At 45.6% G+C, this 27,998-nt stretch overlaps 1 protein-coding gene across 1 annotated transcript in view; it reads right to left on the bottom strand.

Moving 5' to 3' along the window:
• MED4 (mediator complex subunit 4) overlaps positions 1-27,717 on the bottom strand; it is a 37,847-nt gene extending 10,130 nt beyond the window's left edge. The window contains exons 1-5 of the mRNA XM_073580245.1: positions 27,541-27,717; positions 25,445-25,511; positions 22,010-22,180; positions 13,057-13,114; positions 315-401 (exon numbers count right to left, since the gene is read on the bottom strand). Coding sequence (XP_073436346.1) covers positions 315-401; positions 13,057-13,114; positions 22,010-22,180; positions 25,445-25,511; positions 27,541-27,611 — 454 coding nt within the window. The 5' untranslated portion in view covers positions 27,612-27,717. The remainder of the gene's footprint in view (positions 1-314; positions 402-13,056; positions 13,115-22,009; positions 22,181-25,444; positions 25,512-27,540) is intronic.
• Positions 27,718-27,998: the final 281 nt, after the last annotated feature.

Genomic DNA, 27,998 nt, shown 5'->3' with positions numbered 1-27,998 from the left:
CAGAAATTTTATTTTTTTATAGTGTTTATACCAATTTTCCGGTGTAAACACTGATTAATCCAGGCCATAGTGATATGGCAGAATACCTAATTAATATGGATTCCAAGGCTACTGTGCTTGGACATACATTTGCCCCACAATAGTAAGTGTACCTGCCAGGTGATTCACGTTACAGTTCCTTTTAAATGGCTGGCCAACAAAATGATACTTTATTATTAGCAATATTGAGACATTTTTATAAAATCACAAATCTGGGTACAAAAACAAAAATACAAACAATCAAGTGAATATAGTTTACGAAACTATGTATTTACCTGGGACCCATGTCAGGGGAGCACACACGGCATTGCTTGCACTAATTCGATGAGCGTACTTAATCAACTCTTCAGACGAGATGGAGCCTTCAGATAACAAAAGAAAACGTGTACAACACATCAGATCACAAATACAGACCCTCTTGTAAAAATATACTATTCATGTATAGTAGGCCTATATTAACCTGTGTGAAGCACACAGGTAATAGTATGTGACAGGTGCACGGTCTTAAAAAAAAAAAAAAAAAAATGTTTATCTTCCAAAATAATATGATGGAGGATTTTTTGTTAATAGGAAAATGATAGAAAAAGCTGACTGTTTAAATTGAGATGTGTATTAGAATCCAGCCATCAACTATTTTTTTCTGGGAGACAGCTCAGTTCGGATCTGTGGCTCAACCATGTCATTTGTTACGGTCTATCTGTGGGAGCACACGACCCGACAACCAGGAAGGCAGTGGAGTAGTGCATTCCTGAAGACACGAGTACACTCCTCTAAGAGGGAATTCCCATCTTGTAAATTGATGGCATATTGGTAGCTTATGCCACCCCAGTACAGATCGGTGGAGGTCTGGTCCTCATTGATCCTGCTGGGCAGTAAAATTCATTCTCATTGAGAGCCCCAAAGGTCAGACGTCAACTAATCAAAGCGCAGTGCCAATACCTTCCTGGCCTTGAAAAGCATCTCCCGCAGGAAGATCCTTACATAATGTCCTTCCAAGTCTCCTCATCCGCAATAACATTTTTTTATTTTTCTGGTAATTTAGACACATGTGGGCTAGTTTTTTGCAGGACACATACTTTTTTTTTTTTTTTTTTAACAATACATTTTTAATACGATTTTAGGTACATAACAGATATAATGCATGGCGAAATACAGTAATGCAAACATATAAATGGAGGACCTGTAGGGGGGACGAACTCATGGAGAGGTGGGGAAGGGGTAGAGGAGCCAGAGAGAGGAGACTTACCAAGCCTCCTACTTTAAAATATTTCCTGGAGAATTGGGGGCGGTAACTGCCTTTATGCTAAGAGGCTGAGTGCACTAAGGGTCTGCTTAGTACATGCTGGCCAAGGCAGCCAAACTTTCTGGAATCCGTGAACTATGTAAGAATGGCTGATTGTTTTTCTTAAAAATACTCGTTTATGGGTAATCTACATTAATCTTCATTCATGTGTGAAGGCATGGCACACCACCGTGAGACCTCACGCCACGCCTGCACACATGAAAAATCGTAGTTACTTACCGTTAACGGTATTTCTCTGAGCCCATGACGGCACCAGAGAGAGGGGATCCACCCCACGGGGACAGGAAACCTACAGATAAAAAGGCGGTACCTCTCTCCCGCATCAGTTTTACAGAGCATTAATGGAACTTCAGCCCAATACTAACACAACAACTTTAAGAAAAAATTTCTATAATTATTAATACTGCGTAGAGGAGACACCAACTTGACTTTTTGACTCTTTTTGACTAAACTGTATGTACAATAAGTGCGCACCCCATCCGTGTAGAGAGAGCATATACGGGTGCCGTCATGGGCTCAGAGAAATACCGTTAACGGTAAGTAACTACAATTTTGTCTCTTTCCCCAATGATGGCACCACGGAGAGAATTGCAGAGACTATTAGGGGGGGGACCACTGCCTCCAGCACCCTTCTACCAAAGGTTAGATCTGAGGAGGTGGCTAGGTCCAGCCGATAGTGGTTAAAGAAAGTCGAAAAAGAGGACAAAGTGGCGGCTCTACATATCTGTTCAATGGAGACGCCTGCTCTCTCTGCCCAGGAAGTTGACACCGCTCTTGTGGAGTGGGTCGTTATTCTGCCTGGAATGTCTGCACCCTGTAGCGAGTACGACAAGGTGATGGAGTCTCTTATCCACCTGGCCAGCGTGCTCTTTGATGCATTTCGCCCTTTCTTTGGCCCCTGGAAGCAGACAAGAAGAGACCTATCCTTCCTACACTCCCTGGTGGTCGCTCCTCCCCCCCCCCCCCGGTGTGAGCGACGCCTGTGCATCTCCAATCGGCTCCCAGAGATGCTTTGCGCCGCCCACATCATCCGGTGGCGCCCGCCCCAAAGAGGGCGGGCACTGGCCAGGCCTACCCAGAGATGCCTTGCGGCGTGTGACGTCGCCTAGGCCAAGCCCCGCGCGTGCGCACTGTCGCCGCCACCGGCTCCCAGTGATGCATTGCGCCAAGGCCGGCGGCGTCTTCTCAAGCTGCCGGCACGCATGGGGGATACCGCGCCCGCTGACGCTCTCCCACCCCGGTACCTGCTCCGGCCCAGGGCCGCCCCGGCCGCACATTTGGAGGACGCTATCCCAGGAGAGGCGGCCTTCTGGAAGAGCTTCTGCCGCCTCTCCCTCCGCACACCCTGGAGGCCCGCTGACCCCAGCGGTGGCGCCTCGGGTAACCGCCCCAGCCGGGACAGGGGGCTCCCACTGTCATCCTCCTGACTGGTCGGGCCCGGATCCGATGGTAAGTCTGTAGGTTCCCTATGGGGACAGGAAACCAACTGATGCGGGAGAGAGGTACCGCCTTTTTATCTGTAGGTTTCCTGTCCCCGTGGGGCGGATCCCCTCTCTCCGTGGTGCTGTCATGGGGGAAAACAGGATTTTTGGGTTGCTTACCGTAAAATCTGTTTCTCGGAGCCTTCATTGGGGGACACAGAGACCATGGGTGTATGCTGCTGCCACTAGGAGGCTGACACTATGCAAAAAAAGGTTAGCTCCTCCTCCGCAGTGTACACCCCACCGACCAGCAGGGAATTTCCTCAGTTAGTGAGAAAGCAGTAGGAGAAGTAACAGAATAGATTGAGAACCGAACAAACAACTCAACTGTAACCAACCAAAGTAAGAACAGGAGTTGTAGAACATGGGAGGGTGCTGTGTCCCCCAATGAAGGCTCAGAGAAACAGATTTTACGGTAAGCAACCCAAAAATCCTGTTTTATCGTTCACCTTATTGGGGGACACAGAGACCATGGGACGTCTCAAAGCAGTCCCTGGGGTGGGAAACAAACTTCCATCAGGCCAGTGGACTCACTACCGCTGCCTGCAGAATCCTCCTACCTAGGCTGGCATCCGCCGAAGCGTAGGTGTGGACCTTGTAGAACTTCACAAACGTGTGAACCGATGACCAGGTTGCAGATTTGCAAAGCTGCAGCGCGGAGGTTCTGTGGCGTACTGTCCAGGAAGCACCCACTGCCCGGGTAGAGTGCGCTCTGATCCCCGGAGGGGCCACTCGATGCTTAACCCGGTAGGCCTCCAAAATTGCCGATCTGATCCAGCGAGCAATAGTAGCCTTGGAAGCCGGGTGACCTTTCCGCGCCCCATCTGGAATGATGAAATGAAAGTCTGTCTTCCGCAAGGAAGTCGTCCTAGACAGATAGATTCTCATCGCCCTGACCAGATCCAGCTTGTTCAGGGACCGCTCCCGAGGGTGAGTAGGACTTGGACAGAAGGACGGCAGAACAATATCCTCATTGAGGTGAAAGGAGGACACCACCTTCGGAAGAAAAGAGGGTGGAGGCCGTAGAACTACCTTGTCCTGGTGAAATACCAAGAAAGGAGAGCTGCAAGAAAGCCGCTAATTCCGACACGCGCTGGATGGAAGTGATGGCCACCAGAAAAGCTACCTTCCAAGAAAGGAGAGAAAGGGAAACATCCCTGAGAGGTTCAAAAGGAGAACCTTGCAGAACCTCAAGAACCAAATTAAGATCCCATGGATCCACGGGCACTCGGTACGGAGGAGCCGTGTGAGCCACGCCCTGAAGAAAGGTTTTGACCTGAGGGCGGGAGGCCAACGTCTTCTGAAATAAAATGGACAGCGCCGAAACTTGACCCTTCGAGGAACTGAGAGCAAGCCCCGCATCCAGCCCTGCCTGGAGAAACGCCAGAACGGAAGGGAGCGAAAAGCACATGGGCGCGATGTTATTGTCCTCTCACCAAGTGAAATAGGCCTTCCAAGTACGGTAGTAAATCTTGGAAGACGATGGCTTCCTGGCTCGGATCATGGTATGAATTACTCGACCAGAGAATCCTGCTTGTTTCAAAACCTCGGTCTCAACAGCCACGCCGTTAAATTGAGCGGCCGAGAATTGGGGTGGCAAATCGGACCTTGAGACAGCAGATCTGCCCTGTCTGGAAGCTTCCAGGGGGCGTCCGCGAGAAGGTTGACAATGTCCGCGAACCAAGACCTTCTGGGCCAATTTGGGGCGATGAGAATGACTGGAATTCCTTCTGCTTTGATCTTCTTCAACAGCTTGGGAAGAAGAGGCAGGGGAGGGAACAGGTAGGGGAGCTCGAACTGCGACCAAGGAATGGCCAGAGCGTCGGCGCCCACTGCGAGAGGATCTCGAGCCCTGGATACAAACTGTGGGACTTTCCTGTTGAGGCGAGAGGCTAGCAGATCTACGTCCGGGGTTCCCCAACGACGGCAAAGCTGAAGAAATACATCCGGATGTAGGGACCACTCTCCTGCTGCGAGACCCTCGCGGCTGAGAAAATCGGCGGCCCAGTTGTCCACGCCGGGAATGTGTACCGCGGAGATTGTCGGTACCGAAATCTCTGCCCACTGAAGGATCTTGGACACTTCTGCCAGGGCTGAGGCACTCAGTGTCCCTCCTTGACGGTTGACATATGCCACCGCTGTGGCATTGTCTGTCTGAATCCGGATAGGCAGGCCCCTGAGGAGCCTCTCCCAGTGTACGAGAGCCAGATAAATCGCTCGTATCTCTAGGACGTTGATCGGCAGGGCTGATTCCCGAGTCGACCAACGACCCTGAACAGTGTGATTGCGGAACATTGCCCCCCATCCGAGGAGGCTGGCATCCGTTGTTACAATCTGCCAGTGAATGGGAAGAAAAGACCACCCCAAGAGGATGAGAGGTGACGTCAACCACCAGTTGAGAGACCGCTTGATCCGGCATGAAAGACGAACAGGGCGATCCAGGGACAGAGCAGACCTGTTCCACCTAGACAGAACGGCGTGTTGGAGAGGTCCGGCGTGAAATTGGGCAAAGGGAACTGCCTCTATCGCCGCCACCATCTTTCCCAGGACTCTCATGGTTGTTAGGAGGGACGGAAATCGTGTGGTCTGCAGCGATCGTACATCCTGCTGCAGGGAGAGAATCTTCTATCGTGGGAGAAAGACCCTTGACCGACGAGTGTCGAACAGTAGGCCCAGAAACACAAGGCGTTGAGAAGGAACCAGACAGGACTTTTTCCTCTTGACGATCCACCCGAAATTGGAAAGTGTCTAGGACGATCTTCAAACTTAGGCGCGCCTGGTGAAAAGAGGGAGCTTTGATCAGAATATCGTCGAGGTACGGAAAAAGAACGAGACCTCTGATCCTCAACAAGGCCATCAACGCAGCCATGATCTTCGAGAAGACTCTGGGAGCGGTGGCGAGACCGAAGGGCAGCGCAATGAACTGGCAATGTTCCTGGCGAACCGCAAAACGCAGGAACTTCTGATGTCCTGAGAATATGGGAACATGTAGATAGGCATCTTGGATGTCTATTGAACACATGAATTCCTGCTCCTCCATGGAAGCGATTACCGAACGAACCGACTCTATCCGGAATCGGCGAAGACGGACTCTCTTGTTGAGCAGCTTGAGATCCAAGATGGGTCAAACCGCCCCGTCTTTTTTCGTCACCACGAATAGGTTTGATTAAAACCCTGTGAACAGCTCCGATTCGGGAACGGGCACAATCACCCCGGAGCTGAGGAGAGAGGCGATGGCCGTAAAGAACCCCAGGATCAAGGCTGGATCTTTTGGAGGACGGGATTCGAAAAAAAAACGATCCCGTGGAAGAGAGACGAACTCTATTTTGTATCCTGACGATACGACCTCCCTGACCCAGGCGTCCTCTACTGAAGCCAGCCAGACGTCCCTGAAGAACAAGAGTCGACCTCCCAATTGGAAGGGACCCTCGGGAGTCCGAGGATAGTCATGCTGAAGTGGACCGTCCAGATCTGGATCTGGATGGTCTGCCCTGTGAAGAGTGGGATCGCCAGGAGGGAGTGGGTCTGAATGAAACTTTCTTCCTATCTTGGTATGCCTGCGGCCTTTGTTGGTTGGAGGAGGTCTCCGCCGTATTGAAACGGCGGAAGGCCCGAATGGGTCGAAACTGACGCATTAGTGGAGGTCTGCGAGGTTTGGACTGAGGAAGGAGGGAACTCGTGCCTCCGGTGGCGTCCTTAATAATCTGGTCCAATTGGGAACCAAAGAGGCGCACTCCCTGAAAAGGCAGATTAGTAAGAGACTTTTTAGACGACAAGTCCGCCTGCCAGGCTTTGAGCCAAATTGTACGTCGGATTGCCACGATGTTGCTTGACGCCTGAACTGTGCAGGATGTGGCATCCAATGAAGCAGAAAGCAGATAATCCCCCGCATGGGAAATCTGATTGGCGAGATCGGCCAATCGATCTGTTTGTGCTTTCTCTAGGATGCCCTGACGAAGATCCTCTGCCCAAGTAGCTATGGCATTGGCTGCCCAAGATGAAGCAAAGATTGGGCATACCGCTGTCGAAGCCGCTTCGAAGGCAGACTTCGCCAGGGATTCTATAATTCTATCATTAGAATCCTTTAAAGACGCCACACCTGAAAGCGGGAGAACCGTGTTATTAGACAGTCTGGACACGGGCGGGTCCACCGAGGGAGAGGCAGACCAGTTATCCGTGAGCTCTTTAGCAAACGGGTACAGTACGCCGAGACGCTTTCCTCTTTGAAAGCGTCTGGTCGGATCTTCCCTTTCTCTTGTAAAAATCTTTCCAAACTCGGAATGAAAAGGAAATACCCTGGAGGGTGTTTCCTCCCGTCTGAACGAAACCTCCTGATATGAGGATTTCGCAGGGGAGTCAGAGATTTCGAAGGTGTGATTAATTGCCGTTATGAGGTTCTGTACTGTAACCTTCATGTCCGCGTCCTGGCCAGATTCCAGCTCTACAATCCCTTCAGAAGACATATCCGAGAACGCTTCACCTGACTCGGGTGAGGAGGCACGGGAGGGCGACTGCTGGGAAGGACTAGGTGCAGATGAGGGGCCAGGAGAGGATTCCGGCCGGAGATCCTGCCTGGGCCTTTTGCGGCTTCTGCTAGCTGGCTCAGATGGAGCGTCTTGTGACCTGCTGGACCCTGCAGAAGTGTCCAGGGGCAACTTGTCAAGAACGGCCACTAGGGACTGAAACACCCTGGTGAGGTCTGCCACAGATTGTGAAAGCGACGAGGCCCAGCCAGGAATGGGTGGCTCGCTTTCCCGTGGCGCAATAGGTGGTTCCTGGATGGGGTCATGCTGAATGGGATTGCTGCAGTCCAGGCAGATGGGAGTAGGCTGACCTGAGGGAAGTTTGTGATTGCAAGAGGAGCATGCGAAAAACTGGACTAGGGTGCCCGTGGGGACTGGCGGACGGCCACGATCAGGCTTAGAAGTAGACATGGTGAAGGAAGAGAAGATGAAAACCTGCTGAACTGCCGGAAGGTTGGGGGACAGAAAGGCAGAGTAGGGTGTCAGTCTGCAGATGCAGAAGTACTCACGGTCTGGTGACCCCGAAAGAGATGAATTAGGCTCCTGCAACTGGCCAGGGACCAACAGGAAGCGCTGGTCTCTGCTTTAGTCTCCGGCTGTCACGCTGCAAAGATGGCGACAGCCCGACGTGAGGAAGTAAAAAGCGCGGTTTCTGTGCAAGAAGAAGGGCGGAGCTAGTCACCTCCTCAGAGGGAAAACCCGCCCCCCCTTCCCAGCCACAAGCCTGAAGAGGCGGTGGGAGGGCTTAGGAAGGCAACGGCCTATGAGAGCGGACGGGGGCGTGGCCGCAACGGGCGCGAAGGCCCAAATTGAAGCCAGGGGCTAAATTAGACACGGCGGCCGCCTGTCAGCACGGGGCGGCGCGGAAGAACTGCGGCGCAGCAGCGCCCGCCCCTAAGAAGACGCCGCCCTAGCCCTGCTCCCAGACGCAACCCTACGCAAGAATACCGGCGGTGGGGTGAAGAAAGCCCGCACCGCAGCTGGGGCCAAAGGGGATGTGGCGACTGGGAAGCGCCGGCCGCTGATAACCTGCGTCGCTACTTTGGCGCCGCAACCCGGCGTCCTTGTGGAGACTCTGGGTGGCGTCTTCTTCCGGTCCAATAAAGGTACCTTCCATATCCCACGCTGTCTGTCCATGTCCTCCGTCTTCGCGCCTCGTCCAACCGACAGGCTCTGTTGGGCGAGTGGGTGGGAGGCATGGGGCAAGGACCATCCGTTTTCGCTGGCACGTCCTGTGCTGAGCCCGTGGTCCGCCCGGAGAGCTATGAGGATACGGGGTGACAGTACACGCCGTACTCACAGTCTCTTTGTGGGAGTACAGTTGTGACCGTTCACACTGTATCCCGCCTAGGACCTGAAAGGGAACGACGCACATCGAGGTAGATATGGGTCCAATGAAGGACCCGTGTCCAACTCTTACTGACACTAAGCTAAACTGAGGAAATTCCCTGCCGGTCGGTGGGGTGTACACTGCGGAGGAGGAGCTAACCTTTTTTTGCATAGTGTCAGCCTCCTAGTGGCAGCAGCATACACCCATGGTCTCTGTGTCCCCCAATAAGGCGAACGAGAAATAGAAATCTTCATTCATGGCGTGAGGTCTCATGGTGGTGTGCCATGCCTTCACACATGAATGAAGATTAATGCAGATTACCCTCAAACGAGACAGATAACCTTTATTAAGACTCGAAAGCTGAAACGTTGGTACGAATTCTGTCTCATATTGGCTCAATAAATTCTATTGACATTAGAAAGATTATGTTTGTTCCAAAGGTTCTTCTTCCTACCATTACAAATTTTCCGTGGGGCACCCATATATTACAGTGGTGTAGAGCCCTTTACATTTATTTTCAGTTTTTCTTTAAACATACACCAGGAAAGATGTCTTGACTACAGCTAGGAAAGAAAAAAGAAGTTCCAGCGCCAGGAATGGAAAATTAAAAATCCATTTTATTGTGCCATTGCATATTAAAATTCCAGCAGGTACAGCATATCTGTCGGATGACTACAGAACAACGCGTTTCGACGCCTCAGGTCTTAATCATGTTCTTTTTTCTTTCCTATTATTGATTGACTGCCTAGTCAAATCCGTGCGCAGGATCTGGATCCTACCAGCAAGGCAGTGCGGTGAGCTGGATTAATTTCTCTTTTTTTATTTATATTGACTACAGCTAGGTCCAGTCCTGATTTTTTTCCATGATGAAGCTATGGTTTTGTTTAGTTGCTAAACATATCATTGAGATTAGTTCATCAGAGTGTTTGGAATGTTAGGTATTCATTTACTGAGCAGGGTTTCCCAGCGGTCTTTAAGGTTTAGGTCAGTAACTGAAAGAATGAAGTAAACCATGATCCAAAGTCAGCAAACTATGGGGCATAACCACATGTGGTACATGTCTCCAATGGATTTACAGCATGTAAAGAAATTAGAGGACTAGTTGGGGGCTCCTTTTGCTAACCCTGGCTGGGACGAGATACAATCTCGTTCATACCTTGTAATTTGTTTCTAACATCAAAGTGTTTAGTATTCCGCTGGTGGAGGAGAACCAAATCTTGGCCCATTCTGTGTCGGCTAAGATGGTTGCAATGTATTATGAATATGTATATTATGGCGTTTGCATTTCTAATTAGAGCATACAATAATTGCCGCAATGGAATATGTATACTTCTCTGCACTTGCCATGCTGGAGCGAGTTTCTGTGACATCTTACTCCCCCTCCCTTTGTAAGGGAGGAGTTATCCTTGTTTACACTTGGTGCTGTGCTGCTCCCTGCTGAAGGGGCGTAGTTATCGCCGCTCTGTTGATTCATCTGAGCGGACGGGTCCGGACGCGTCACTTCCGGGTCCGGCTTCCTGTCGGCAGTACACACACCAGTATTGGGTGCAGTATTTGCGGCACTTCCGGCCATTTTTATGGAGGCTGCGGCATGCGTTCCACGCTGGAACGCATATGGTTATTAGCTTATGTAGTTATTTTTTTCTTTTGATCTCTGATATATGTGACTAGTTTGGGAGACATTACATTGAATATGGGGTTCTATCATCATTATTTGTATTTATTCTTTTGATTATTTGTATATGGGAACCAAGAGTCTCTATTGGTTTGGGTTACATATAAATACTTCCCCTTTTGCACCACTACCTCACTCCTTGAGAAAGCCACGGTAGGCGAAACGTACATTGGAGGGAGCTGGAGACGCATTTAGCCATTGATCACGGGTATCTATGATCTTATTACATTTCATATGCACTTTATTTGAGTGTTTATACTCTGTCTGTTCACTATATGCATTTTTTTGCGGATGGAACTTTTATGATCACAATATTTACTTATGGCTTATGTATCCACTATGTAACTACCTTCTTACATTATGACATTTTATAGTATTGTATCATGTCCTATTTGTCTGGTTTTTCTTTTATTGTGTAATTAATAAAAACTTTCTAAGTCTTTATAATCTGGACTTTAATTTGGTTTATTCATTAGTTGAGAAGGTTTCTCTTGTAATTTGTTTCTAACATCAAAGTTTTTAGTATTCCGCTGGTGGTGGAGAACCAAATCTTGGCCCATTCTGTGTCGGCTAAGATGGCTGCAATGTAAGATTGCCAACGCGAGTCGTAGGTTAAACTGCGTCTATGCATAGCGCAATTTATGTGAGAGTATAAAATAGAGATGGTACCTGGGGCGTGTGGTTTTTTACAGCATCTTTGTTCGAAAGATGTGAATGCGTAGCGTGGGGTGCAGATCCTTAATAGAGTGGGAATAAAATGCTTGAGCTGTAGTTATCTGATCATCTCCCTAAGAGGAAGGTTATATTTCTCCTGGAAGGACCGGGAGTGGAATTATACGTTAAATAGATGGTGGAATCTAGTGATTCCAGCTGCGATCCATGAGCGAAGTCAGTAGTGACTCAGTACCTGGGGGGGGGGGTATATTACTCCATAAAGGGGACTAAAGGGTAAAAATAGAGAAATTAGATTTGAGGAGCATTTTAGAGAGAGTCTCAGATTTTAAGCGAGTGAGACATTGTGATGACGTTAGAGATTTGTTTTCGTTGGGCTAGGAGAAGCCATAATAAAGTGTTGAGGGTCAGTGGGTGACACTCTGGAGCTTACGAGGTCAGCCTGAGAGGTGGCTCAGAGGAGGCATGATATAGTGTTATCCACGCTGCTTGGTAATATTTGGTTAAATTGAGGATTCCCAGGCCCCCTTTCAGATGGTGAGAGTACAATGTAGCCCTTTAGGCAGGCTGCCATTAAAAAAAAAAAAAGTGTTGATTAGGCATTGAGTTATTTTAACATAATGGGTTGGGACAGGAATTGGCAGAACTCAGAATAAGTAGAGTAGTTTAGGAAGTAGTGTCATTTTAAGTGCACGTATAAGGACCAACCAAAGAGCGTGCCACTCCACCACATTTGGAGCAGTGTACATAGTTTGCAAAGCATTTGGGGGTAGTTCGCGGACAAGAGGGAGTCTATCAGCAGTTAATTTTACACCTAGATAGTCTGAGTAATTGACCACTGCAAGGGGAATTCTAGTTTAAGCTGTGAAACTGTGGTGGCTAAAAGATATTTATAGCTTGGGATCTTGATTAGCAATCTGTAAACTAAAGAGTAGTTTGAAATTTTGTAAGGATTGACGCAAATCAGGTAGAGATGTTTGAGAGGTGGAAAGAAGAAACAGAATATAGTCTGTGAAAAAGAAGAATTTGTGAGGGATTGGCGCCATTTCTATACCTTGGATGTGTGAGTTGTGGCCGAGGCAAATCGCTAGGGGCTCAATTGCAAGTATAAAAAGCAGTGGGGAGAGGGTGCACCCTTGAAGTGTGCCTCTTGATAGGGAAAGAGGCCGAAAAAAAGCCACTGTAATGGACATGAGCAGATGGATGGCTGTATAGGGTACACTGTCATGAAAGAAATTGGTCAGGGAAGTTCAGTTTACACAACACCGCAAATAAGTAGGCCCATGAGATCGAGTGGAAGGCCTTTTTTATGTCAAGTGAGAAAAGCATGCTTGTCACACTGCGTTGCTTGCAGTGATGTAGGAGATGTGAAACCATTCGTATACTGTCGGATGCTTGAGTATGAGGTATAAAGTCAACTTGATCTTTATGTATAAGGGATCCCAACCAAGAGTTCAGACACAGAGCTAAAATTTTTGCTAAGAGTTTGAGGTCTATGTTTAATTAAAGATACGTGTCTGTAGTTTGACCATATTGTATGGTCCGAGTTTGGCTTGGGAATCATGGATATAGCTGCTGTTGTCCATCTCTCAGTGAGTTGAAATATGAAGTTGAAATATGAAACACTCCAGTGCAGCGCTGGGGTGGTTCTTCTAACCTAAATTCTGACCTTCCCGGCCCTTAGTATTATACTTACCAACCACCATCTTCACCTTCTATCGCCGCCACATGTCAATGTTTGCTGGACAAGCCAAAGGTCACTTTTAAATGCAAATCTATAAGAACCTCATTCTTGCTGTCAGACTAGCATTCAGAGCTTCTGACAGTCAGAAGTAGCAGTCACAAGATGGTGCCACAGGACTAGAGCGGCACCAATAAAAGATGAAGACGGCTGCTGGTAAGTATAAGACTAGGGTCAAGGACCTTACGTTAGAAGAACCACTCCAGCGGTGATAAAAATAAAATGCTGGTGTGCTGATTTAATTCCTGCGCTAGAGCCCAGTAGCCTAGATACCATTACCCCAATCACTGACCTTTTCTTGCTTTTTCAATAGATTTCAGTTTTTCTTTTGCCTGGTAAACTGCTGTTGCCTAAAGAAAAACAAAATTATTTTTAAATGGAAATATACAGAAAAGTGCCCAGGTCATCATACTAGTTATAACAGTAATCTGGTGCTCTCTTTTCATAAGCAGAAATGTGTCCAGCTTCAGATATAGGCAAATTTATTGATTCATTATTAAAATGGTAGGGTATCCATAGTAAAAGCAATGCACATCTGTGAGGGAGCCTCTATTCCATAGTATGTTGTTTTTGATGGGAAGAAATCACATCAATCAAGCTTAATTTCACATCAAAAGAACAGAAACTAAAATCTCATTATAAAATCAGTAAATAAGGTCTATCAGTCCCCACTGGAGTCCACTGGGCATCTGACCTGGCAAAGTGTTGCCGTTTCAGTTTATAACAGCTTTATTAGATAAAAATGTAGACTCCGTCACAACTTCTCTAAGTCATCTTAAACGACAGTAACTGTGCAGATTGGCATAAGTAAGGATCAAGGCATGCACGCCACAAGATCTCTGAAGGTGTACTGTAGTATCTGGAGCAAAGATGTTTGCAGCAGCTACTTATGGAGTAAGCGTACACTGCGCTTATCAACACTGTCGGTGATATATGCTCAATAGGTCACCTCTGTGGCCACCGATTGGCTGCAATGGTTAGGAGCTAAAAAGGCCAAAATATGAGAGGAGAGTGGCATGAGGCAAGGCCAAGGGACTCTGGAGTGGCACGGGATGTGGGCAAATACGTGCCATTTAACCCCTTCACCCCCAAGGGTGGTTTGCACCAGGGCTGTGGAGCCGGTGCTCATTTTGGTGGAGTCGGAGTTGGAGTCGGTATAAAATGGACCGACTCCGAAAATCTATAATAAATTGGGTACAGTAATTCAGTGCAGAATATTTTTTCATAGGAATTTGGGAAAGTTATGAAATGTCCTATAAATAACTGTTCTATTCCTGATCTAAGGCTACATTCACACACAGTGTTTTCCCTGCGTTTTTTGAGGATACGTTTTTCAGTTGCAAAAGCAGATCAGCTTTTTAAAAAACCGCATCACCTGAAAGGTTTTTGCGCTCATAGATGTTTTCAATAGCAAAAGCAGATTAGAAATCTGCTCTATCTATATATCCATTTATCCATATCTGTCTATCCATATCATATCTGTACCAAAAAGAATGAAAGCCGGATAGCACACAGACTAACACTCCTTTTTAGCACCAGTCAGGTACACCTCATAGCTGCCCAAAATGACGCCCAGGACAGGCATTGCTTGTCTTCAGTAACATCAACTGATAGTTGGAATAAATAGACTGCATTCACCACCACATCTTCTTAAGGTGCAGGCTTTATTTTCAAGTGTAGGGGTGTGAAGTATGAGTTCTGCAGCAGCTGAGGTGTGCAGTATGAAATTCTGCCCCCCCCCCCCAGGTCTGATCCTGGCTACGCCCATAGTGTGAATGTAGCCTGAGGATCTAGGCTTTATCTTAGCCGAGATGAGTCATAGCGCGTGTATGTATGTATGTATGTATGTATGTATGTATGTATGTATGTATGTATGTATGTATGTATGTGATTATATATATAATATATATATATATACACACACACACACACACACACACACACACACAGTACAGACCAAAAGTTTGGACACATCTTCTCAATCAAAGCGTTTTCTTTATTTTCATGACTATGAAAATTGTAGATTCACTCTGAAGGCATCAAAACTATGAATTAACACATGTGGAATTATATAATTAACAAAAAAGTGTGAAACAACTGAAAATACTGTATGTCTTATATTCTTCAAAGTAGCCACCTTTTGCTTTGATTTCTGCTTTGCACACGCTTGGCATTCTCTTGATGAGCTTCAAGAGGTAGTCACCGGAAATGGTTTTCACTTCACAGGTGTGCCCTGTCAGGTTTAATAAGTGGGATTTCTTGCCTTATAAATGAGGTTGGGACCATCAGTTGTGTTGTGCAGAAGTCTGGTGGATACACAGGTGATAGTCCTACTGAATAGACTGTTAGAATTTGTATTATGGCAAGAAAAAAAGCAGCTGAGTAAAGAAAAATGAGTGGCCATCATTACTTTAAGAAATGAAAGTTAGTCAGTCCGAAAAATTGGGAAAACTTTGAAAGTGTCCCCAAGTGCAGTGTCAAAAACCATCAAGAGCTACAAAGAAACTGGCTCACATGAGGACCGCCCCGGGAAAGGAAGACCAAGAGTCACCTCTGCTGCGGAGGATAAGTTCATCCTAGTCACCAGCCTCAGAAATCGCAGGTTAACAGCAGCTCAGAATAGAGACCAGGTCAATGCCACACACAGTTCTAGCAGCAGACACATCTCTACAACAACTTTTAAGAGGAGACTTTGTGCAGCAGGCCTTCATGGTAAAATAGCTACTAGGAAACCACTGCTAAGGAAAGGCAACAAGCAGAAGAGACTTGTTTTGGCTAGAGAACACAAGGAATGGACATTAGACCAGTGGAAATCTGTGCTTTGGTCTGATGAGTCCAAATTTGATATCTTTGGTTCCAACCACCATGCCTTTGTGCGACGCAGAAAAGGTGAACGGATGGACTCTACATGCCTGGTTCCCACCGTGAAGCAAGGAGGAGGAGGTGTGATGGTGCTTTGTTGGTGACACTGTTGGGGATTTATTCAAAATTGAAGGCATACTGAACCCAGCATGGCTACCACAGCATCTTGCAGCGGCATGCTATTCCATCCGGTTTGTGTTTAGTTGGACCATCATTTATTTTTCAACAGGACAATGGCCACAAACACACCTCCAGGCTGTGTAAGGGCTATTTGACCAAGAAGGAGAGTGATGGGGTGCTACGCCAGATGACCTGGCCTCCACAGTCACCAGACCTGAACCCAATCGAGATGGTTTGAGGTGAGCTGGATCGCAGAGTGAAGGCAAAAGGGCCAACAAGTGCTAAGCATCTCTGGGAACTCCTTCAAGACTGTTGGAAGACCATTTCTGGTGACTACCACTCGAAGCTCATCAAGAGAATGCCAAGAGTGTGCAAAGCAGTAATCAAAGCAAAAGGTGGCTACTTTGAAGAATCTAGAATATAAGACATATTTTCAGTTGTTTCACACTTTAATTATATAATACCACATGTGTTAATTCATTGTTTTGATGCCTTCAGAATGAATCCACAATTTTCATAGTCATGAAAATAAAGAAAACTCTTTGAATGAGAAGGTGGGTCCAAACTTTGGTCTGTACTGTATACATGTACATGTATACAGTGTATTACATATTTACAATTTATTACAGTTTTTTGTGTTCTAAAGTTGTATTCCAATAAATAGATATTATATTCTAAATATCTTGATTATTGGATCGTAGAAATGATTAAATGTCTGATGTTCACATTGTACTACAATAAATTTTTCACTTAAATATAAGCAATATGTGTGGGAGTTGGTGTAAGGGAAATTGAGGAGTCGGAGTCGCAGGTTTGGCTTACCGACTCCACAGCCCTGGTTTGCACGTTCATGACCGGGCCAATTTTAACAATTCTGACCACTGTCCCTTTATGAGGTAATAACTCTGAAACACTTCCATGGGTCCCGGTGATTCTGACATTGTTTTCTCGTGACATATTGTACTTCATGTTAGTGGTAAAATTTCATTCAAATAACTTGCGTTTATTTGTGAAAAAAAACGGAAATTTGACGAAAATTTCGCAATTTTCCAACTTTGAGTTTTTATGCCCTTAAATCGCAGAGATACGGTACACAAAAAACTTGATAAGTAACATTTCCCACATGTTTACTTTACATCAGCACAATTTTGGAACCAAAATTTTTTTTTGTTAGGAAGTTATAAGGGTTAAAAGTTGACCAGCGATTTCTCATTTTTGCAACACCATTTTATTTTTACGGACCACATCACATTTGAAGCCACTTTGAGGGGTCTATATGATAGAAAATACCCAAAAGTGACACCATTCTAAAAACTGCACCCCTTAAGGTGCTCAAAACCACATTCAAGAAGTTTATTAACCCTTTAGGTGCGTCACAGGAATTTTTTGAATATTTAAAAAAGACGAACATCTAACTTTTTTCACAAAAAAATACTTCAGGTTCAATTTTTTTTTTATTTTACCAAGGGTAACAAGAGAAATTTGACTGCAAAAGTTATTGTGCAATTTGTCCTGAGTACGCTGATACCTGATATGTAGGGGGGGAACCACTGTTTCGGCGCATGGCAGAGCTCAGAAGGGAAGGAGCGCCGTTTGACTTTTTCAATGCAAAATTGGCTGGAATTCAGATCGGACGCCATGTCACGTTTGGAGAGCCCCTGATGTACCTAAACAGTGGAACCCCCCACAAGTGACCCCATTTTGGAAACTAGACCCCCCAAGGAACTTATCTAGATATGTGGTGAGAACCCACAAGGGCTTCACAGAAGTTTATAACGTACAGCGGTACAATTAAAAAATCATATTTTTTCCACAAATATGATCTTTTCACCCCCAATTTTTAATTTCTCAAGGGTAACAGGACCCTAATAGTTATTGTGCAATTTGTCCCGAGTACGCTGATACCCCACATGTGGGAGTAAACCACTATTTGGGCGCATGGCAGAGCTCGGAAGGGAAGCAGCGCCATTTGACGTTTTTGGCTGGAATTGAGATCGGACACCATGTCGCGATTGGAAAACCCCTGATGTACCAAAACATTGGAAACCCCCCACAAATGACACCATTTTCGAAACTAGACCCCCCCAAGGAACTTATCTAGATGTGTGGTGAGCACTTTGAACCCCCAGTGCTTCACAGAAGTTTATAACGCCCGGGCGTGAAAATAAAAAATTTGTATTTTTTTCCACAAACATGATCTTTTAGTCACCAATTTTTTTTTATTTTCCCAAGGGTACCAGGAGAAATTGAACCCCAAAAGTTGTTGTCCAATTTGTCCTGAGTTCGCTGACACCCCATATGTTGGAGAAAACTACTGTATGGACACACGTCGGGGCTCGGATGGGTAGTAGTGACGTTTTGGAATGCAGACTTTGATGGAATGGTCTGCGGGTGTCATGTGCGTTTGGAGAGCCCCTGATGTACCTAAACTATTGAAACTCCCCACAAGTGACCCCATTTTGGACACTAGACCCCCCACGGAACTTATCTAGATGTGTGGTGAGCACTTTGAACCCCCAAGTGCTTCACAGAAGTTTATAACGCCCGGGTGTGAAAATAAAAAATCATTTTTTTCCACAAAAATGATATTTTTGCCCCCAATTTTTTATTTTCCTAAGGGTAACAGGAGAAATTGGACCCCAAAAGTTGTTTTGCAATTTGTCCTTAGTAGGCTGATACCCTACATGTGGGGGTAAAACACTGTTTGAGCGCATGGCAGAGCTTGGAAGGGAACGAGCACCATTTGACTTTTTCAACTCAGAATTGGCTGGAATTGAGATCAGACGCCATGTTGCATTTGGAGAGCACCTGATGTGCCCAAACAGTGGAAACCCCCCAATTCTAACTCCAACACACCCCTAACCCTAATCTCAGCCCTAACTGTTGTGAGTTCATTTTCCCCTTCGTCACTGAGGTCTGGTGAACTCCCTATTCTGGTAAAGGAAGGTAAAGAGCCTGATTATCAGGCACCTGAGCCTAATGAGGATGACTGGCTGAGTGGAGTCACGGACTGGATATAAGGCTGCCGACGCCCTTCTGCCCTGCGGGTGATTTCTCTGTGGACTTCTAGGACACCAGTCTGATTCCTGCTCCTCTAAAGTTTTCTGTTTTGCCTGTTAGCATTTTGTTTTGTTTTCCTTGCTTTTCTGTATTCTGCCATTCCCTGCTGGGGTGAGCTGAATCTCCTTTTGCCTGTAGCTCTGTCTTCAGAATATTCCTGAGTACTGACATAGCTTTTTGAAGCCTAGCGTCTTCAGGGCCTTTTTCACTGTCAGTCTGTTGGCTCTTATTTTCATAGGGTTTTTCACAGATTGCAGACAGCAGCCTTCCTGTCCTTTTCTATCTAGTTAGCTTGGGCCCCGTCTTTGCTCAGTCTATCTTTCTGTCTGTGTTAGTATTTTCATCTTGCTTCACCGTCATTATATGTTGGGGGCTGCCTATTGCTTTGGGGTCTGCTCTGGGGCAGTTTAGATTTCCCCTTTCTTTCTTTAGGCCTATTTAATTCTCCGGCTGTGATCGAGGGGTCTAGAGCATCGTAGGAACCCCCCACGGCTACTGCTAGTTGTGTTGATAGGTTCAGGGGTCTGCAATCCGATAGCTGCCAACTTCTCTGGTTTTCTGGACTTAGCTAGCATTTCTGTTTTTGCCTCCTACAGTGACTCAATCATAACACCTAACCCTCCCCTAACGGGAAAATGGAAATAAATACATTTTCTTTTAATTTTATTATTTTTCCCTAACTAAGGGGGTGATAACGGAGGGGGTTGATTTACTATTTATAGCGGTTTTTATATTTGGCAGCTGTCATACGCTAAAAGACGCTTTTTATTGTAAAAATAGTTTTTGCATCACCACATATTGAGAGCTATAATTTTTCTGTATTTTGACCCACCGAGTCATGTGAGGTCTTATTTTTTGCGGGACGAGTTGACGAGTTGGTACCATTTTCGGGCACGTGACATCTTTTGATTGCTTTTTATTCCGATTTTTGGGACGCAGAATGAACAAAAACCAGCGTTTCATAAATTTCTTTTGGGGGGTGCGTTTACACCGTTCCGTGTGCGGTAAAATTGATAAAGCGGTTTTATTCTTCGGGTCAGTACGGTTACAGCGATACCTCATTTAGGTTGTTTTTTTATGTTTTGTCGGTTTTATGCAACGAAAACTATTTTATATACAAAATAATTATTTTTGCATCGCTTTATTCTGCGAGCTGTAACTTTTTTATTTTTTCGCTGATGATGCTGTGTGGCGGTTCATTTTTTGCGGGACAAGATGACGTTTTCAGCGGTACCATGGATATTTATATGCGTCTTTTTGATCGCACGTTATTGCACTTTTTGTTTGGCGGTATGATAAATCATTTATAGAATCATAGAATCGTAGAGTTGGAAGGGACCTCCTGGGCCATCTGGTCCAACCCCCTGCTCAAAGCAGGATTCGCTAATTCATCCCTGTCAGATGTCTGTCCAGCCTCTGTTTGAAGACTTCCATTGAAGGAGAACTCACCACTTCTCGTGGCAGCTTGTTCCACTCATTGATCACTCTGTCAAAAAGTTTTTTCTAATATCTAATCTGTGTCTCCTCCCATTCAGTTTCATCCCATTGCTTCTAGTCTTTCCTTGTGCAAATGAGAATAAAGTTGATCCTTCTACAATGTGACAGCCCTTTAGATATTTGTAGACAGCTATTAAGTCTCCTCTCAGTCTTCTCTTTTGCAAACTAAACATTCCCAAATCCTGCAACCTTTCCTCATAAGACATGGTTTGCAGACCGGTCACCATTCTGGTCACTCTTTTCTGAACTTGCTCCAGTTTGTTGATGTCTTTTTTAAAATGTGGTGCCCAAAACTGGACACAATATTCCAGATGAGGTCTGACCAAAGAGGAGTAGAGGGAAATAATGACTTCACGTGATCTAGACTGTATGCTTCTGTTAATACATCCTAGAACTGTATTTGCCTTTTTAGCTGCTGGATCACACTGTTGACTCATATTCAGTCTGTGATCTATTAGTATACCCAAGTCTTTTTCACATGTGCTGCTGCTTAGCCCTATTCCTCCCATTCTGTATATGCTTTTTTCATTGCCCAGATGTAGTACTTTGCATTTTTCCCTATTAAAAACCATTCTGTTAGTTGCTGCCCACTTCTCCAGTTTATTTATATCTTTTTGAATCCTCTCTCTCTCTCTCTTCTCTAGTATTAGCTATCCCTCCTAGCTTTGTGTCATCAGCAAATTTAATCAATTTACCCTTTATTTTTTGCTTCGTTTTTTATTTTTATTTTTTAAGGGGTTCGCTAAAGGGGTTAACTAATGGGACAGTTTTATAGGGCAGGTCGTTACGGACGCGGCGATACCTAATATGTGTACTTTTATTGTTTTTTTTTCCAGAAAATGGATTTATTGGGGGAATTTTTTTTTTTCTAATTTATTTGGCGATTTTTTTTATATTATTTTAACACTTTTTTTTTTTTTTTTTTTAACTTTATTACATAGTCCCAGGTGGGACATCACTGTTCTGTGACAGATCGCTGATCTGTCACATCACAGATCACTGTGACAGATCAGCGATCTGTCACAGACACTGCTGCAGAATTCCTCATGCCTGCGCTTTGCAGGCACTGAGGAAGTCAGCTCCTGCAGGCCCCCGAAGGCCCCCGTCGCCATCTTGGATTCGGGGGCCTGCTGGGAAGGAGCCCCCCGCAGCAGCGCTGCACATTGCGCTGCCGTGGGGGGCTCAGGGAAGCACGGAGGGAGCCCCCTCCCTGCCGATGCTTCCCTTTAACCCCCGGTACACCGCGATCGTGTTTGATCGCGGTGTGCAAAGGGTTAACGTGTCGGGGGGCGGTCCGTGACCGCCCCTGACACATTGTGCTGGGTGTCAGCTGTGATAATCAGCTGACAGCTGGCCGCGATCAGAGGCGCTCACCACGTGGGCGCCGCTGATCGCGCAAGACGTACTATCCCGTCCATGGGCATAGGGGCCCGGGTCCCATGGATGGGATAGTACGTCTGATGTCAGAAAGGGGTTAAATAGCACCCTCTGGTCATATGTTTATTATAACCTTGGGATAGAAAAGCCCTTTAAATCTGACGAACAAGCAAATGAAGAAATTTGGTGAGGGGGAAGGGGTATTATTTTACAGCCATGTAGACAAAAATATGGATTTATGAAGAATCCTATTAAACAACACTGGCTCTATATTTAGGACATTTAGTAAGGAAAGATATGGGACAAAAATCAGATTGAGGACCACTAACCAAAATGTGTTCAGCCTCCTTTAGCTGCTTTTGCAGCTGCTGGATATCACAGTCCCTTTTCTCGACGTCTTTCTCCAAAAGCTGCATTTCTTGGTGCACCTTGCCCTGATTGAAAGCCACCTTCATCAGCTCCTGAAACTCTCCATCCTTCTGAATTAATAACTCTAAGATCTGAAATGAGAGCAAACACAGCAGTTTTAACAGAATTAAAAGGTTTTGACTGTGAACGTTATTCACTCCCTTTATGTCTCTCGCACTATACAAGTGAATTATAGGTAAACTTTAGACAGTGGAAATGATATGTGCGGTGTTAGGGCGGTGAGGCTACAAATGTCACTTATTTTTGTGTTACAGAAGTATGTTATACTGCAAAACTAGTAAAAGCACATTTATGCCGTTAAATTAAATTAATCAACAACTGACCCTTCTCCCCACCACTTTCAAGTTTGGTCTTTGAAAACTAAGAGGGTAGACAGGTACCGTATATGCTCGTGTATAAACCGACTCCCTAATTTTGCTACAAAAAATTGAGAAAACTTATTGACTCGCATATAAGCGTAGGGTGGAAAATGCAGCAGCAACTGGTAAATTTCAAAAATAAAAATAGATACCAATAAAAGTAAAATTAATTGAAACATCAGTAGGTTAAATGTTTTTGAATATCCATATTGAATCAGGAGCTCAATATAATGCTCCATACAGTTCATGATGGCCCATAAGTTACACCATACAAAATACGCCCTATATAATGCTGCACAAAGGTTAATAGGCCCCATATGCTGCTCTATAAAGGTTATGGCCCCATAAGATGTTCCATAGATTATGCCCCATATGCTGCTCCATAGATTATTCCCTCATAAAATGCTCCATAGTTTATGCCCCATATGCTGCTGCTAATAATAAAAAAAAAATGACACACTCACCTCTCGTCGCTGGGGGCCAGGTGCCGGTGTCCTGAGCAGGCGGGGACACTGGTGAGCTATTGGGGACGGGTGCCGGTGTCACCACTGACTCAGGGCCCCAGCACCTGAGATATTCACCTGTCCCCGTTCCACCGCTGAGCGTCGCTCTGTCTTCCGGGTCTTCTGTCAGTGACTGTTCAGGCAGAGGGTGCGGCGCACACTAACTATGTCATCGCGCCCTCTAACCTGAACATCACAGCCAGAGGATGCAGAGGACAGAGCGGTGCGCAGCGGTGGACCGGGGACAGGTGAATATCGCATATAGTCACCCCCGCCTCTCCCACTGTCTCCGGCCGTTATTCCTTCCTTCAATGGTCACGTGGTACCGCTCATTAAAGTCATGAATACGCGCATATTCATGACTTTAATGAGTGGTACCACATGACCGCTGAAGGAAGGAGCCTAAGACAGTGAGACAGTGGGAAAAGCAGGGGGGCTGCATAGACGCGCCGGGGGGCAAGTATGATCTGACACCCCCGCCAACCCCCTGGTATATATGACTTGTGTATAAGCCGAGAGGGGGACTTTCAGCCCAAAATTTAATAGCATCTAAGGGATGTGCTCCGGCTTCTTCAGAGGTCACTTCACTCATGCCCAACTGTATGCTGATATAGAAGCCATCAAAAGCCTCAGTCTCACACAGCAAATAAGTTAGGAGGTTTAGTTAGAAATTGGTTACAAAGAGTTAACAGTTCAGCTGGATTTACACTGTAGGATTACAAGTGTTTCCCCATATGGTGGCAGTGGAAACGGGCTCCTAATCACCCAGTGAACAAGCACAAAATGATTTTAAGTGCTCTGTCATCAGATTAAATGATTTTTAAGTACACTTAAAATTCATTCTCGGCAGCACATTGCCCTATGTAAACAGTAAGAGCTGCCAAAACAATGATATTGTATATGCACAGAACAATCTATTACTCATCAGTCTGTGCGCATAGGAGCTGCAGTTGGGCAAAACAGGATATTTTAAAGGACCGCCAATCAGCAAAGTAGCTGCTGATCGGCAGCTGCTTTAACGCTACAAAGTGATGTAAACCAGCCCTAATAAAGACAAATAAAAAGGAACTGCATGAGCACATGGAGATCCTCCCTCAGAGAGCTAGCAGGAGAATCTGCCCTTCATCTTCAAGACTTGATATAAGGGGATTTTCTAACCCTCCGGAAGGAAGTCTCCTTAAATAAATTCATATTTTCATACATAAATTTATTTTAATTAACTCAAGCACTATAATGTCAAAAGTCAGTCACATACTTTTCCGATCCGGATAACCATCTCTTGTATGCTAGAGAAAGCCAGACCGGTGCTGACAATTATAGATATATACAATAAGAAATGCAACACAGCAATAAAAAAACCAGGAGCTGCATCTTCCCCTCACATTAACAATTGATCGCCAGGGTGAGAAACAGGAGTTGACCACATCATGTACCTACTCATTTTTAAATAGGGGTTTGACTTTGTAAGACATGCCCTTTAAATCCATTTAGTTGTGCGTTGAAAGTTTTACAAGATGCTCCATAGAATATTGGCAAATATAATGTTATCTACATTACTAATTTTAGGCTACATGAGCACAGCATTTGAGGCCATAGTAAGGGGTTGTGTGATCAGGAGGAATATAGCTACCAGTGCCACAGTCTGGTTGGTTGCCATGCATCCATACGCCATAGAAATCCACTGAATAAGAAAAACTATATGGCACAGTTTACATCTTTTGCAGTGGCTTGCTACATGGGAAAGCGAAGTCTGCACTTAAATAAAAGTATAGACAAATAACAGAGTCCAAAAGTGTGTCTAAGAGGTAATAATGGAAACACTCCTGGCTCCAAAGTGGCCACTAAAGCCCCCATCACACTAAGCGAGATCGCTAGCGAGATCGATGCTGAGTCACAAGTTTTGTGACGCAACAGCGACCTCAGCAGCGATCTCGCTGTGTGTGACACCTATCAGCGACCGGCCCCCCTGCCGGGTATTGCTGATCGTGCAGGAATGTCCCGGGCCTTTTTTTAATCGTTGGTCTCCTGCTGGCCAGCACACATCGATGCGTGTGGCAGCGGGAGACCACCGATCAGCATGCTCCCAGCGCTGTAAGCAGACGCTGGGAGCTGGTATCCAAGGTAAACAGCGGGTAACTAAGCGCACGCGCCACTTAGTTACCTGCTGTGTACCCTGGATAACAGCGTGCTCGCGCCGGGAGCTGGTATCCAAGGTAAACAGCGGGTAACTAAGCGCCGCGCGCGCTTAGTTACCCGCGTCCTCGCTGGTCCTGATCTCTGGTGAGTCTGCCTGTTTGACAGCTCACCAGCGATCCTGACCAGGTCATATCGTTTTCAGGATCGCTGGTGTGTCGCTATGTGTAACGGGGGCTTTAGGGCTAGAATAATTTCTTTTTTACCAGTTGTAAACAGCAGCTTCAAAGAGCAGGATTCATGCTTCAGTTTTGTAAGAATGATTTCAGACTACTTTTACCTGATTTTCTTCTCCAGGTTGACTTAGTTTCTGACTCCTTGAAAGCGCCAATAACTCAATCAGCTCTCTAAAAGACAATACACAAACTAGTTACAATATAAAATAAATCAGGTAATGAAGTCTGTGTCCACACAAGCTATAGGCTCTGTGCTATAGAACAGGCACAGGCAGAGAGACAGTGGCTATCACTGGGCACCATATTTTAAAAATAAATTGAAAAACTGGAGCAAGTTCAGAGACTGGTGAGCAGACTGCAAAGTATGCCCTATGAGGAACAGTTAAAGGATCTGGGAATGTTTATCCTGCAAAAAAAGAAGGCTAAGAGGAGACTTAATAGCTGTCTACAAATCTCTGAAGGGATGTCACAATGTGGAGGGATCATCCTCATTCTTATTTGCACATGGAAACACGATAAGAAATGGAACAAAACTGAAAAAAAGAAGATACAGATGAGATATTGTTATGGAAATATATATGTATATGTATTTCATATAGATCTCACTTGCCTGCTATAGGCTATATACTCCATATACTGCTATATACTCATGTATTCTTATATAGCCATATGCATACAGATACATATTCACAGTTTGAACCTTATAACTAGTTGGTGGAAGTTGACCTGCTACCCAGTCATCTCATGATAGCATTGTCTTCTGACCTGAGAAATATCTAGCAGACATAGGGAATGAGGAAGTAAGGCCAGATGGTCCAGCCAATATTGGAGACTTGCTGACAAGTGCAAGACTCCGGACAGTAAATCACGTGGTGTCTAAGTAACCCCAGGTCGGACACCCATATATGTTCATGTATTTAAACTGACCAATTAGATAAGAAGTAAAGCCTTTATGTTAATGAGTAATCACTTCTTTCTGTACAGTTGATAAAACCAAGTATATTCAATAAAGTTTCCAGAGTTTTGCTGGAATGAGTTGTTGCTAACCAAGTGTAGCTTCCTCTTTTCCTTTGAGCGCTCAATAAGACTGTCTAATTAGGACAGGCCACAGCATGCACAGAGATATATATCTATATCAATCAAAATTTCCACATCAATATTAGAAAAAACTTTGACAGTGACTATGATCACCGCGTGTAATGGGTTGCCACGAGAGGTGGTGATTTCTCCTTCCATGGAAGTCTTCAAACAGAGGCTGGACAGACATCTGACTGGGATGGTTTAGTGAATCCTGCATTGAGCAAGGGGTTGGACACGATGACTCTGGAGGTCCCTTCCAACTCTAAAATTCTGCTATTCTATGAGTGTATACCTTGGTTCGTGCATTGAGATTAACACCTCTTGAAATTAAATACTACTGCCAAATGGAAAATCACCTACAATTGTCATGTCTTCATATTTTATAAGCTTTTAGCTAGTAAAAAGTACATATAAAGTCAAATACTCCTTTAACTGGACAATTTTACCTCAATCCTCTTTTCACAGATCCCTACACCCTATTTGCACAGTATATATGGAGCAGCAGAGAACAAGATCAACTGCAGATCTACGCAACTCTTCTTCACTGGTCATATAATGAGAATGAATGGGGGCCCCAATACCCCGAGTCTAGTGATCGATAGGGATCCCAGAAGTGGAGGAAAGGCACTGATTGGCATTAACCAACCAAAAAAGGAGGAATTAAATGGATGCTTCACTTCTGCAATGTTTAACACCTATCCATAGGAAAGGTCCTCAGTATCTGACCGGTGGGGGATAGAAGCCTGTTACCCCCAGCAATCAGCAGAGGCCAGGTGGAAACAGCACACAAAGCAAAGCACCGCTGTATAATAATGATGTCCATTGTTTCCCACCAGTCATGGGCTGTGTGGCAGGCAGCGGCAGCCATAAGGGCACATGAAGTATAGATCACATTAGTCTCAGCGGCCATTAGAAGCATCACGTCACAGTACTGGGTAATGTCACATGGTGGTGAACACTTAGAACAGGGCTGATCATTGCACGGACTATACACGTGCTATAGATGAGGACCGGGAGCACCAGCCATGTGTGTATGCACCTATACAGTGCCGGACAGCTCAGGCTTCCACAGGGGCAGCTAAGGTGACACTGTGCTACGCGCCAGCGCCGCGGAACTCACCTGGAGAGCACCTCCAAGTCATCCAGCACACTCAGTAACTTTTCTTTCGTGCTCTTCTCTGTGGCCGCCATTACAGCTGTGGGCTCCCAGTATGCATTGCACAGCGGCAAGCAGCTACCGCTCCAGAAAAGAGGCGACTGCTGCTGAGAAGGCTCGCATTTTACAACAGCGCCACCTGCTGGTAGCTCGGCTGTAACTGCGCAGCAATGGTTGCCCAGAACTAACTCCCAATGGAAAGATGAATGATTCTGTGGTGTAGCGCAGTCAGCCATGTACATAAGGCCATATTCAGCCACGGTTACTTTCCTTTGTGGGCATGGATGTATCAGTAGCGCCGGGCTCTTCAGCTAGTTCTCAATAAAAAGGGAACAGATTTGTCTCGAGGATGAGAGCTATGCACCAACAAGAGAAATAAGGGTCCCAGAGACCCTACAGGATGCCTGCTGTCTGATATACTG

This window comes from Dendrobates tinctorius, unplaced genomic scaffold (genome assembly GCF_039654945.1).
Source record: "Dendrobates tinctorius isolate UK_male_01 unplaced genomic scaffold, ASM3965494v1 ptg000064l, whole genome shotgun sequence".
NCBI lineage: Eukaryota > Metazoa > Chordata > Amphibia > Anura > Dendrobatidae > Dendrobates > Dendrobates tinctorius.
The sequence above is the reverse complement of the archived record's forward strand: the minus strand, read 5'-3'. Positions and strand labels throughout refer to the sequence as shown.